This window comes from Notothenia rossii (assembly GCF_949606895.1).
Source record: "Notothenia rossii genome assembly, chromosome: 1".
Classification (NCBI taxonomy): Eukaryota; Metazoa; Chordata; class Actinopteri; order Perciformes; family Nototheniidae; genus Notothenia; species Notothenia rossii.
Genome location: NC_136912.1, coordinates 17,033,514 through 17,048,755, shown reverse-complemented (window position 1 = coordinate 17,048,755; position 15,242 = coordinate 17,033,514). Strand labels below are relative to the sequence as shown.

At 40.7% G+C, this 15,242-nt stretch overlaps 1 protein-coding gene across 1 annotated transcript; it reads right to left on the bottom strand.

Moving 5' to 3' along the window:
- Nucleotides 1–11,530: 11,530 nt before the first annotated feature.
- LOC307015925 (uncharacterized protein) lies at nucleotides 11,531–14,244 on the bottom strand. Its single transcript, XM_079644889.1, has 2 exons — nucleotides 13,925–14,244; nucleotides 11,531–13,661 (listed from the first exon to the last, which is right to left on the bottom strand). The coding sequence occupies exons 1-2, from the start codon at nucleotides 14,079–14,081 to the stop codon at nucleotides 12,394–12,396; spliced, it is 1,425 nt and encodes a 474-aa protein (XP_079501015.1). The 5' UTR covers nucleotides 14,082–14,244; the 3' UTR covers nucleotides 11,531–12,393.
- Between the last annotated feature and the right edge of the window lie 998 nt (nucleotides 14,245–15,242).

The window sequence follows — 15,242 nt, the reverse complement described above, 5'->3', positions numbered from 1 at the left end:
AAGAGAGATAGCAGTTAAAGCTTTGAACAGCAGGGGGCACCAGTAATATGCAGGGATTAACCGATGAACATTATAATAGTTATTAAAACAAATATAACTCGTACTACGTAATAAAACATTCAAAATGTCAAAAGGTTTAAACAGTCTATGCGATTGATACCCTTTTATAATCCTTGATTTTTTCTTTTTTAATCAGACATTTAAAAGCTCCATAAGGATTAGCTGCAGAGTTTAATATGGTTATCTGATCATACTGCTGTAAAATAAATAGTTTAACTATAAGAGAATATGCAAAATCCATACACTCACACGATGCAAAATGACAGCCTGGCGTCCTCATAGGACGAGGCATTTTTTTGCTACATCACTAAGTCAAATGGGCTTTTGCCGCCTGTTAACACTCAGTAACACAATAGAACAACATAGAAGCATGTGGGAGCCTAGCCAATATCAATATATCACCTCAAGTGGCAATTATACTCATTAAAGGTCTAAAATGTGATGAAATTGCAGGCTAACAGCTTGGAAATCATTATCACGTTCACTGCACAACAATGCAACTCAGCTGTAAGTCTCCAGTTTATCATCAAGCAGTCCAGCTAAGAAAATGAGTGTGTGCAGACACTGGTGTGAGAAGCCAAATCAATAAATAAAAAAACATTTCCAAATCACTTAAAGAAACAGCTCTGCCATTACTCACAGTTGGTACTAAATACCAATGTTACCAGTGGTCTGCAGAAATGTAACTACAATACTAGCTAATGAGGAACTACCATCTCTTTTATCGGATGATATTTTTTTTAATAATTGAGTGCTGTGGTTTTGTCCAACAGCCATTAAAGTATCTCTAAGTGTCGCAAGCAGTGCAACCTTTATCTTCCCTTAAATATCAAAACTAGATATAGACGTGTTTTATTGACTACAAATTAAATAGACAACCAAACGTGCAAATAAAGAGTGTAAAATGTGTTCTGCAACTTGTTTGCACAGTGTAGAAAATGCATACGGATAAATATACATATATGCATGCATGGAGGTTTTTTTTCAGTTTATGTCTTGCATTCAAACGCGTCATGTCATTTCTGCAGGATGTCCGACTAATCTAACATTTGTTACAGAATATAATACAGATTAGTGTTAATATGTGCAAACTACCATATCATGTCATTGTAATTAGTGTTATTTCCAGCTCCTATCCGAACAACACTATGAAGCATATTTATCGTGAACCTAGAGATGTAATGATGGACATAAGCCTTTGTGTGGCTGGCAGCTCAGTGAATGCATTGCCTTTGTTGAAATGATTTGTGAATGGAAACTGATCTTGCTGACTGCAAATACATTAAGGTCCAAATATAGTAATACACGGGCCTTATGGCAGAGCCCCATGTATCACAATGACAACGATTATCCAGATCTCTGCATTCTTTGCTTGAGCCATGGATGTTGCCATAGTAACACGAGTATGTCTTATCAAGTACAGCCCTTGTGATTTTTCACTGCAACTTATTTAGGCTGTTCACTGTAGGTATGACAACAGGCTATTGAGTTGTTGCATTCATTTCCATGTTAATAGAGTTACCTGCCATTGTGTGGTAGTTTACCCTTTGATCTCGCCTTGTCAAACTGTTGTCAGCTAATATTAAATTAGTCCAGTAAAAGAGGCTTTTTATGTAAATGATGTAAAACGCTTTCAATCTATAAATAGTCATAATTCAGCAGAGAGTTGATACGATGGTCTCTGATATCAAAGCATTTCTGCTGCGCTCTAATGATCGGGGAAAGCCATTTATGATAGATGTTAAATGGAAATCTTGTTCATCATTATAGTATTTTGGATGTAATGCTACGGTGGCTCAGCATGCACACAAATATATTTCTGCAGTTTTCTTGCTGAAGAAGCTATTTAGATTGTGTAGTTTCACATAGAAACTGCTAAAGTATATATCAATATGAGTGAAACCATCTTTAAAGCCTTAAAGCTGCATGTCACCAGTCTGGGGAAACATGCTTTTAGCTTGCTTACATATCCACAAAGTGCAAATGTATTTGAACTTAGATACTTTGTAGCTCCAGCTTGTCGCACGTGTGCGCTTGCTCCCTCGATGAAAATAATGAGGCTGTTTGATGTGAGACCACTATGGGCCGTAATGAGTGGAGTAGACTGTTCAGGACACATGAAAGCTCTTCAGTCCATTTGGACCATGAGCGGCCATTACGGCGCGATGCCGAGACACCATGGAGGTCTGCTGACTTTATGAAGGGGTACAGGATTTAATGATGGAAGCAACAGCTAAATCTGTCACCCTTTTAACTTCTTGTGGAAGGAGGGAGGTAATATTGCAGCGGTGTTAAACACGGGGAGACCTCCAACATGTAAGGGCAGAGTTAATAGGCCGTATGCACAGAAGCACGGTCACGTCAAAAATGACTGTGCACCACACAGGTGCTGTAGAAGATCTCAAATGAAGTGAATCTGCTACATAAATTAAAGTCCTTGATTGTACCAGCTCTGCTGTTTAAGTGATTGTTCAACTTCAATCATACTTCTGTATTCGTTCATAATGATAATTTATTTGAGGGTTATTCTTTGTTAGAAAAAATACTGTTTTCACGACTGGCAAAGTGATGAGTCCATAAATTATCTTTTCTCTCGTCCAGAGGCAGGAAGCAGCACATCTACCTCTAATCATATCAATCTTTTCCTCCTTCACAAGACGCCACTGTCAGTGGTGCCAAAAGAGACACAAACACAGAGAGTGGATGAGTGGGAGGAGGAAGAGGCTGATGGTGATGGAAGGATCGGCAGCTCTTTATTTATCTGCAGGACGATAGAGGAAGAGCCCCAGCTGAGATGAGGTTAATGTTTCTCCAGCCTAGGTTCTGGGGGACATTTGTCACCTCAGGTTGTAGCAGGAGTGCAGAGACTCTAGTTAATGGTTAGACACAGCATCCTGCCACCAGCAACCATTTTGGCTCCATAACAAAAGAAGGCCTGCCTCAGCCACTGAGCACTGAGGAGGACCGGGACCCTGTCACTATCCGTCTCCCCAAAGATGGCAGTTCCTGACCAGTTACTAGTTAACAGACACGTGGATGCATCAATCCCGAGGAGTGACAAGGAGTATAAATGCACAAATACACAGACGGTGGGAGCCCAATGCTGATGCTGTAAACATATCTTGTTAACAGGAAGCAAACCCTATGCCGCCACAGCATTGAGTGACAGGATCACTGATGACTAACAACAACAGAGCAGGCTCTTTCTCCCTCTTCTGTTGCCATGCTCAGCATTCGCTCTGCTAATATTTGTAAGCTGAATGAAGAATGAATTCCTGTATTTAATTTAATTTTGCAGGAAACTTGTAGTAGGATTATTATTTTCCAAATTAAATTATGTGCACCTTTGATGAAGAATGCATTCAATGCCTGAATTGGAGGATTTTGAGATCATGCCCCTTGAGAAATACATGTATTTTACATTTTACAATTTGTAGTATTGTATATTCTAACCTTGTATGCTACAGTATACATCACAATTGTAAGTCTCTCAGTCTCCATTTCAGCTATTACTGGCCATAATATACTTTCAAAAGCCACAAAAGCAATTAAAAAAACGACAACCTAAATCACATTGTTAATTCACATGGTGATTGCTTACAACACAAGGCAGGGGACTTTGGGACCTGCAGTGAGCAGAATGTTTTGATTTTTAAATGTATACCGCTGCTCTGACTCATGCATGTCAAAGAAACCATCTAAAGCACCAAGAATCCAGGAGGGGGACAAAACGCGTCTCTTTAGGTTTTCAACACTCTACAGGTTTGAGATCAGAGACAGCTCCTGCTTGATAAATGGCCCGGGCTTTTAGGCTTTGGAAACATACTGTACCGTATGCACCCCAGTGTGACCCCAGCATGGATCCTATACACACAGACAGGGAGGGAGGTACGTCACTCTTTGTGCACTCCCCCACCCTGTGAAAGTGACAGTCCATCACCAGCTAAAAGCCACTGAGGGGGGGCAGAGCCGGTCATTATGCACTACTAAGGGACAACAGTCAGGGATAAGCAGGGGAGGGGACTGTGTCATGGCCTTGCTTTGTTGCTAACCAGAAGGGGGTGAAGCAGCAGGTACTGTACAAGCTCTCACTGATGGAAGTATTCAGAACATACACTTAAGTAAAAGTAGTCATACAACAATGTAGAAATACTCCAGTTCTAAGCACCTTCCTAGCCGAGTGGTTACAGTGAAGGCCGCTTCAATGCAATGTCTGTGGTTTGATAAGAGCCTGCGGACTTCTGTTGCTTCTCAAACCTCTCTAGACCTCTGTTTCCAGTCTTTCAACCGTTAAGCAAAGGAGAAATGCTCCAAATGTGCTTTTAACTTAAGAATAATACTCTATCAGAGGTAGAGTTGCTTACAATCTTAAGCACGTACATCTAGATGGAAAAAATGAAGGATATCTCAATATTGTATGAACTACTGAACAGTTTAATATGTAACAATGCCATAAATGTGATAATATATTAAAAGTTAATGTGTCAGTCAAAAAAACATATTAGAGAAAACTTTCAGTGTTTTCTTATGAAAGGTATCTCTAAGTTCGAAGTAGCAGAAAACATTCGAGAGGGAAATATTGTAGCAGCAGTTAACAGACATTCTGCAGATTTAACATTTACAATATGATGCAATAATACAGATTAAAATATTTAGTATACATGGTACAAATAAAAACCCTAAAGTTATAACATATTCAATGTTCTTCATTTTCCTTATGAATCCTCAATTTTAATCCAATGACAGAAAGAGTGCATGTGTACATTCACGATTAATACATTAAAGTTTTAGGTTGACCGTTTTTTAAATCAATCTTCAATAATAAGTCAAGTGGCTTTATGAACATTGGAACAGGTTTTGCTTGCCTTAATCATTCATGTTGTTCAAACTCGCCATAAAGAGATTTCTTCATAATGTGTCTTTGATGTAAGTGATGGGGGTCGGCCCTTGTTTTGTGCAAAACTGTCCCAAACATGTCGTAGTCTGTAACAGCCTACATTAGACTAATTCAGTAAAAATGTTAAACACTTTAACTTGTAATGGTGTCTCATTTCTTTTTGGTATTGCTACTTTTAATTTCTAAGGCAGAAGGAGAACTTCTTTCCTATCTCAAGTTGTTCCTCACACGTTGGCGAGCACTAACACCTACATCTACATCAAAATATAGTTGATTAAATATAACTGATTGTAGAACAGAAATGAACAGACGGCAAAAGAAAAGAGAAAAAATATCAACAGTAAAATAGAATCAAGGTTACACAGAATTGAAAAGCCCAAATGATTTTAAACCTTTACAAAATGTCTGAATGCATCTGTAAGATTCAGGTCCCCCGAGAACCTGAGTAGAAAATAATGAGCCTCTCTGCTCTCTCTCTGTTATTCTTTACTAATGGCTCCAATCCTCAAACTACCAGAATTCAGCTAGCATTAACACAACTGTTGCGGCAGAGAGAGCCAGTCGCTAATGTTGAAGTAGCTACATTTTGCATACATTTCATGGAGCTCCAAAGAACGACGCTTGATTTTTATGGTTCATTTAGATGCAGAATACATACTGTGGTTGGCGTTGGAAGCTGGTGTGCACATGCAAATCGTCACCATGCTTGACGGGAGTGTGCACTGTATGTTCAGCCCACTCATTTTTACACTACTAGTCTTTATGTCCCAGCCTCCTCTCCCAGTCTCTGATTCCATCTTGGCAATGACAGACATGCATACACACACACACATATACTAATACACTTCACATGCACTCTCAATCGGCCTCACTTCTTTCTCTAGGTGGAAACACACATGTGCGCACGGTTTCCTTCGACTTCGACACCTTCTCTCTGCTTCTCTCTGCTTCTCCATCGGTGAACCATCATTATCTAGTGAGAGTGCCAGTGTTTGGCCACAGTATGCCTCCTTCCCAGCGTTGAACTGAACAGCAGAGACATAGGCTGCTGGTAGTGACACAGCTGTCACAGACATGCCTCATTACTGCTGTTGCAAATGTCAAAGCACTAAAGTAATCACTCACAGCTCTACCGGACACATGGTCAGACGATAATTTATTTTATGGGAAGAGGGGTCAACAGTTGTGTGTGTATGCTGATGTTGTATAGATGAGTGGATTTTACACTTTTATTTCAGATTGACGGTTGCTTGCTAATGTGGCGGCAGGTTTCCAGATAAGTAATACCTTTTTTATCCACAAGCACACACTTCCCTCAGAAGCATAACTGTCACTCCAGGATGCTTCCAGCTACGTTTCTCCCGTGGAAGCTGATGATATCTGTGCACCCTAAGCTAATTTCCCTCCACAAACATCATTGTACTATTTAATTGTTAACTGTTCTAGCAAATTGTGTCAGCATAGATTTTTTTCCTGCACATCCCCTCTGACGTATATCATGACTGATGTGACTGATCATTCAGTGTTGGAGGAAGCTGTAGTGCTTTGCCGCCAGCTGATCAGGTTAATGGTTAACATTTCCTCCTATTGTCACTGCAAGCCGCTGTCGCAGCCATCCAAACTATCCTGAGCAGCATTTATAAAAGTTGCCTTCTAGTTATTTGAAGTCTCTGCTATCTGGAAATGATGAAGGAAATTGGTCAAAAGAACTACTAAGCAAGCAAAGACTGAGAAGTCATTGTGTTATCAAGGACACTTTCCATCGAAAGCAATATGTCAGAGCTCAGGGGTCTATTTGTGCTCAGCTAAGATCTGGCATTCCGCCTCCGGCTGTGAAAACTGGATGCTCCCAAAGCCAGAGGAGGACAGAAAGTGTCACCAGTGCTATTTGGCTGAGGTTAAGAGTGAAATGCATTATTCTACTGTTTTTTTCATGATCTGTGAGCTAAGCTGTTAATGAAAGGTCTTCCAGATATTCACTTCTATCTGTTTTACGTACCAGATAAATGTAGTTTACCACACGCATATACGCTCAGCATTGTATATTTAATTTGTTACATTTATTTCTGAACTTATGTGTCTGTATTCACTTGATTTCTCTTTGATTTCTCTTGCCTCCGAAGGTTTTACAAGCACATGTGTGCTGGGCACCTTTTGGTGTATGACCCTTGAATAAAAAAAAAATCATTATGGAAGGAAATGGAGAAAAGCTAATCAGGTCCGTGTTTTAGTACGAACAGGGGCAGGTTGTCTGGATGGTAAACATGTGATTGCATTTTTCGTTTAAACCTAAATAAATAATAATAATTTCTCTCAAGAGCTGTATTTTTGGGGATGCCGGAAACAAACGTGAACACATATCACCATATAAAGTTGATATGGTAAACTCATTATATTGTTGGTTATTTACACGTCCAGAAAATAAAAAAATAAACATTCAGATACATTTTGAGTTGCCTTTCTGGTAACCTGATAATTATAAGTATTCCAATAATGTCTTTAAACTCTGGTTTTGGTCTCGACCAGCTCTTTAGGGGAATATCTAGCTTATTATCTGCGAAATGCTTTGAGATGTTCTCCAGCTAGTTGCCAGCTTTGTCAACCTGCTGTTTGTTGCTGAGCAGACTACATTCAGCTTTTAGAGCTTGTTTTGCCTAAAACAGCTTCCTGGTGCGCCCAAAGACTATGCAGTGAGAGCTTTAAGAGTGAAGCAACAAGTTGCAGTTGTAAAACCAAAACAATGATCTGAAAGATGCTCAAATGCTTCACAGAACTGAGTTGAACTACAGTATCAGGGCATGATTCTCTGCAGGTTTGTCACTAGAAGCAGTGATTTTAGTTAAAAATACTATTATTTAAGTTATGATATAAGCTACCAGAGTGCACTGTTGCTATACTAACTTGAAGCAACAAGCATCCAACCCAGAAGGCTGTCAGACAACAGGTTAAAAATAAATGGATTGTATGGACTGACATAATGATTTATATTGACTGTCCCAATTACTGGAAGCTTCCACGGTATGCATAAGGTACACTGCTGCATTATTGTGTGGGCTCAAACCTGGAATTTTCCAAGGGCATTTGCTGTGAAGACATTCAGCTTTCAGGGGTATGCTGACTGCTTCCCATTCACTTTAGATACAGTATATACTGCAAGTGTTAGTAACCATAGAGATGCCATTACCAGGACAAACGTGGTAGACTGAACTCCTTGACACTTGGGTTGACATAAAGTTCAAGGAGCAAGAAAAGTTATTTCCTCAGTTTTGTGCTTTGCCTGATCAGTTGAAAAAAATGAAGAAATTTGGAGCCAGTACAATGGAAGAAATTAGGCACTTTAAAATGTTTGCATAACGAGCTCCTTGTCGCCGCAATGGTTCTCTTCTTTTTAATCACCCGCACTCTCCAGACCACCTACACCCTTCTTCATGATCAGATACAGGACCGACGGCCTGATGTATGATCCGAGGAATTAATCTGCTAAGCCTGATTGCCATTACCGCGATGCGATTATGCACCTTGATTACTGAGCCCACCCCAAGGACCATGACGTGCCCTGGTCCACATTTTAAAGGTGCGCATAAAATTATGTGGTGATTATCCCACAATAGATCAATCCACGAGTGAATGAGACTGTGGGGCCATATGGACCGTCTCAAGTAGGACTGTGATTATTAATAGGTACTTGAGGTGACCTGATACCTGAAGCTTGAACCACTGAAACTGCCTCCGATCCTTCATACAAGCAAATAAACCCTTTTTCATACATTCCGAAATTCATTATTGGATTATTGTTGTAGAGCGAGAATTGTTTGGAGTTCAAGCATGGATAAAAGGGATGTTGGGCTCTTCACGACGACTGGGGCCGCACTTGTCCCTCTTAAGAAGACAGACTTCAGATATTTAATGGCAGCACAGATGTGGATTGCCTTGAGACTGTTGAGGGTGCGCTTCAGTTATCAGCCTATAGAACATAGATCAGTATTTGTGTATTATTAAATAAAAATGAATAGATTAAGCAGAAAAAAGATAAAAAATAGAAAGCTTACAAGTATTGAACATGTAAGTATAATTCTTCAATGACACTTATCCTCAGAATTCGGGACCATCTAATCCTTCACTGTCATTTTTAGGGATTTTTTTTTTTATTTCATCCTGAGCCAAAGTACTCATTTGGTACAGCAAATAAATAGTCCTATAGACTTATCCAAAAGCAATCCTGCATAAAGCGATTAATTGGATGAGACAATGAAGAAGTGAAATCACATCTGTTTATGGTTTTCTCCCTGCTTACATATTATGGAATATATTAGTCACAAGCAGACACTAGCCTTGGATAAACCTCCCCCAGTGCAACAGTCCTAATGTTAACATGTTAGCATTAGTAACATCCTGGCGGGATTTAATGGACTTGATGTGCCACTATTCACAGCAGAGGTCCGCGTTCTGAGAAATCATGGTTCTCAGTGTCGATCATGTGCCCTCCCAGCACAATCACTTAATGGCTTCAGCAATTACGCTTATCTACAGGAGTAAAAAGACATAAATGTCAGTCAGTGGAAAATAACTGATTTATGTCTTTAGTCTGTATCAGAGAGGGAGTTAGGAAGGTTTATGACATGCTAAACGTATTCGATAAAGACAACGCAGCCGAAAGCGTACGCACATGCTGTAGATAATTCAAGGACCATTTACAGTATGCAAATGTGAATTTGAGCTTCCAAATGCACAAATGCAGAAATTCCATCACTGGCCAGAGTTCAATAACTCTTCAATCTTCAAGTGTCTGGATAATGGTCACTGTGCCTGCACATCAATGCAATTCAAAACCTCAACAGTCCATCACTGGACAGTGTTTGCCACTAAAACAACACAGATAAAGGAGTGTGCGTTGATGCTAGATAGGCCCTGTGCTATTGTAAGTGATGATGAGTGATGGACAGCAGAGGATGGGTACATACTATTCACAGGGCTCCATGTGGCAGCTTGCATTTTCACACTGGTACAGTATGTTTGTCATCTTCAGACAACGCAGACACTTATGCACCGCCGTGGGCAAGCACCGTAGTGTCCGGAAAGCCGTCTGCGTCACGGGCACATGCATGTCATACGCCGCGGAGTCCCTGCTAAGACATGCCTGCATGGCTTGCAATGACAGATGTAAGATCTTGGCCTCCTATAGAGAAGCACAGAGCACAAAGAATCTGTGAATCCTATTTAAAGGATCAGCACAACCGTCTTCTCCCCAAACTCGAAAATACACATATGCCTATCTTAGACATTACTATGCTCAAAGTGTTGGGAATTGTACCACTTTACTTGAAGATTCAGCACAATTTGGATCTGTTCATTATAGGATCATATCAATTTTCATAAAAAGAAGCAATGGCTTGCGCCACTTTTTATTATAGCAGAGAGGTTTTCAAGAAGACTGTTAACAGCATTTACAAGAATGCACATGCAGCTTTGGCAAGAGCATACTTTAGTACCGCCATTATTTGAGAGAAATAAATTACATGATAATAGACCGTAATCGCATTCAGCAATCGAGTGGAAATTAATATCCTTTTATTGCAGAAATGGTGAGTGAATGAACAAAGGAATGAATGAACGGAGAGCATCAGATCATCTCATTGACATGGGAAGAAAATGTCCTGTTTAACTTAAGACTTTTCCTGTTGAGATTACCACACATGGCGTTCATCTCAGCATTTAGAACATGAGGAAAGTGATCTTTGAAGTCGAGGGGATTCAAAATCCCAGCACTGAGTAATAGGTTTTTTTTTCTTTAATGTGTTTTAGTCAAAAGCCTTTTGAGTCAGGCTAGCACCGTGACGTCTCATGGAAGGGCTGCAGCCTGGTGCCACACGTGGACTGTTATCATTTATATTTTGGGAAAAGATACACTCATCTGAATGCTCCAACAGGGGTCTGACACAGAGTGGGCAAGGTGAGCAAGAGATATCATTTGGATAATTTTTAAACCACACACAAGAAACGTGATGCTTCCAGAAATTGTTTATTTTGTTCATAAACTTTTCATAAAAATAACAACATCAATATTCATTTAAAGTATTGTAGAAACTGTTTATGTACAAAATCTTTACTTGAACAGTTAATATAACTTAAGGCAAGTTAAATTACTTTTTTTGCAGTACCGTACCCTGTTGGTGATCATTTCAATTTTTTATTTTTTTTGTTGCTAAAGTGTACATTTCAGCATACAGTATCTCCAGCAAAAGATACCAGGAGTAAAAACCCTTTCATGGTAAAGTCCAAGGTAAAATCCACAGAAACTCGCAGCAATGTGTGCTACCTGATTACTCAAAAGCAGTATTTTATATGTTGCTAGTCATTTCTAGCTTGATTAAACATACTTCTGTACATACTGTAAAATCCTTTTTGTTGAAAAGCTGTACCACAACTAGTGTACATACTGGTCCTTTTTCAAACTAAACCAGCAGTTTAATTAAATAACTCTTATCATACCAACAATGGGATGAAGTGCGAAAATGTTTCTGATATCAAATTGTAACATTTAAAATATTGTGTTACTAAACAATAGCCCTCAAAAACCAAGACATTATTAATGATTTAGAATACATTTCACCTTGATAAATGACACTCAAATGTGATAAATGTAAAATATACAATTAGCTATAAAAATACAAAGAAGTACAGTTATACAAATATATTTATTTCCCATTTATGATATATCTTTCACAATTGTAATAATCCAATTAATTGTAACACTACACAAAGACCAATGACAAAAAACACTGACAGCCAAATGAAAAGAATTCAAACAAACACTACATTTGATCAAAGATGGACAGCTTTATGGTCAAAGCCATAAATATGTTAGCCTACATTCATGTCAATAACCTTCACTGTGGAGTGAAGGAGTACCTTGACAGTGGTTGATATTCCGCTTAAAGGAAAAGAAATACTGACATAAACATGCATTTCAAGAAACATAGTCCAAACCATTGCTCTAAGAATGCTAAAAGCAAAAAATAAGAATCTTAAATGGAGATATTAATAATCTGTAAGTGCAATCCATACAGGCTCAGAGGAGATGGAGGTTGGAGCTGTCCAGAAGAAGAGGTGCTGAGCAGCAGTCATGCAATGCCGCAGCAGAGAGGTTTGGCTCTACTGACAGTAACAGCAACAAGTCACTTATGATCTGTTTATCGACTTTTTCAACTTGTGCATCTTTGCATTAAGTCAGCAGCATCAGCAGCAGGCACTAAGGCCGAAGCAGACCTCTCCTTTCCTTTCTGCTCCTCAAAAAAATTGCAATATTTGCGAAACCTCGTGCCAGGCATTGCCAGTCAAACCAACTTGGACGTTAACTTGTAGTCAGCTGGCTTTATCTTCCAAGACGGAAAGATCCTAATGTCGTGTAGGCTATGTTTGGACAGACAGCTTTGTCTTCAAATTCCCTCTGGAAGAGTGAAAGTCCACGCGCTGGTGGTCACCTGTGGCTTTATTTCCATTTTCTCCTTCTGTTTCAGGTGTACGCGTCCGTGCCGTTTCCTCTCGTCGCTCCGGGCGAACCGTTTCCCGCACGTGTCGCAGGAAAACGGCTTCTCCCCGGTGTGAGTCCTGGTGTGGGTGGTGAGGTGGTCGCTACGGCTGAAACTGCGCAAACAGATGCGGCACTGGAAGGGTTTGTGGCCCGTGTGGATGCGGATGTGCCGGTTGAGCTCGTCGGAGCGAGAGAAGCGCCGGTCGCAGCTCTCCATGGGGCAGGTGAAGGGTTTCTCTTTGGCGGGGCCGTGAGCGGCGGCGGGGCTCTTCCGGGCCCGGGTGGGCTTTGTAGGACGGGTGGTGTAACTTTGGGCGAATGAATCTGGCAACAAGGAAGAGTAAAGGATGGAGTCTATGGTGCTTGGTAAAGCTGGAGACGTGTATAAGGAATCACACTGGTTAGATGGCTGTGGGGGTTCGGGAAAGGGTTTGAGGTTAGAGGAGAGGCCCATCGGAGGGGGAGGGAGGTAATTATTGTACATGGGGCTGGAGTAGCTCTGAGAACAGGTGTCAGAGAAACACGGCTCCTGTTTGATACCTCCCTCCACTTTAAACTCCATCTCTGGGTTAGGACATATTGGGGGAAATGTGTCTAAAAGTTCCTTGACATCCATCTGCTGCTCAGGGGGGAAATCGCTTGACATTGGGAAGGTTTCTGTTTGGAAACTCGTCTCCAAACAGCCAGCTTTGGTAAATGTTCCCCACTCGTAGCAGCTGCTTTCAAACTCATTCTTAACCACGACAGGGAAGGAAGCGGCCTCTGACTTTGGTTCGTCTTTCTTCTGGTTCTGATCATCAGCGTAACTCGGGCACGTCTGGTCAGGAGAGTAAACGGGAGGAGAAGGTCCGGAGCAGGTGTAGGACTGCCTCTTGACGCCGGGGTCTCCAAAATGCCCATTGCTGCTGTCCATCGGCGCAGGCGATGGATAAGTTCCCCGACTGTTGATGCTCTGTTGCACGTCTAAAAGTGGCAGTGTTGATATACCCACGATCTCAGTGATCATATTGAGAAGTGTTTCGGTGCTGCACGGCGCTCCCTGAGATGCCTCAACATAGAAACTGCCGGAGTAGGCGAGCGAAGAGGGGGTGTAGGAGTCTTTTGGGCACTCGCAAGGGTTAAAAGCAAATTCCGAGTTGGAGGCTTCGGTTTTGAGGGTAGCTGGGGTTCCTTCTGTTGAATTAACAAGAGAGAAAACTTTGTTATCGCGAGTGATTTATAATTGAGAATCAGCGCATATTAAACGAGGATGAAAAATCAGCGTTACATAAACATTCATGCTGTTTTGGCACAGGAATGCTTTGATAAGGTGCCTTAATATAGCCTACTCGACCGTACGGGAAGAGTTCTCTATCTCCTCTGGTTCTCATATATTCAACACATTTAAATGATCTTGCATGCAAATGTTAATCGACTGTGCAAAGATGCGGACTCACCGTGGCCAAACTGGGCAGGTACCCCCCGCTCTGCATCGACATAAACCTCCTGGTTATCTTTCCGCACGCTGTTGTCCATTCCCATGGAAGAACTGTTGCAATTGTCAAACTGAGGGTAAAAAGAGTCTTTCGCATTCAAATCCATATTGTTCAACATACTGATGCTGCTCTTAGAAGTCCGTCTCTCCCAGGGAAAAAGGTAAAAGGAGAAAATGTAAAATAAATTATGCAGATGACTGTTTTCTTTCAACTCCCCTTTTGATGGTTTTCAACAAATGATCCAAAGTGGTCTGTGTCAAAAGGTGTAAAAAGCAATTAAAAGGTATTCCTTTTCGTCTCTGCTCCTCGCTTGGTATTTGCTTGCTGTGGATTTCACATCAGCGACTTCCCCTCTCTCTCCTTATATACACTTTGGCAGCTCCCTCGGCCCTCCTCCCCATTCATCAGCTCCAGTGAGAGGATTCCCCGCTGCGTGTAAACTTCATGCCCATACTTGGACCGAGGATGTGACGGAGTCCCCCCTCCTCTAATCCTCCGTCCTCCCAGACCGGAGAGAAGGAATCTGACGTTGCAACAAGTGGCGACCAGTGTTTCGGTGTAAAACGGTGTACTGATGGCATCTCTGTGCCCAGAAACGATGCATCAGTTAAATGAAACAAACATTAAGCTAGCGACAGTGTTGTTTCTCTCGGCATCACCCTTTACCTCACACGGTATCACGCATTCGAGATAGCCATCACGCATTCGAGATAGCCTAACTCTATGATTCGCCAATTTAGTTCGCTCTCATGCAAAGAGAGGTAATACACGGTAGAAAAGTGAACAGTTAACTGACTTGATCACCAAAGCTGGGCAATTGAAGATTTTGGAGGTAAGGAGGCATTCAAACACCGGTTTAGGGGGTTTAACATGAAGGTAATGTAAGGAGAAAGGTGAAATGTACCGTAATCTATAGGCACTCTAAATTATTAAAGTTATAGAAGAAGAAAGGGTATTTCTGAAATAAATATGTTTAAGGTTCAAGGAGGGAAATTAAAAGACAATTGTATCATTTTATTATAATGTACCAGGATATATTTGAAGGATATGATATATACAGGTCACATATATTTTTGTTTTGGATACCAGTTTGGAAAACAACACCGTATTTGCAACACATTTGTCCTACAAAAGGTTTAAACATGCTGAAACTTCGAAAAGGTAATATAAACCTAATATAATTCATTACAAGATATGAAAAATAAGCATTATTTTTTTGAGAGATATTGAGGCCATTGTTGTGGCAGAAAATGAACAAATGAAATATTGATATAAAGGG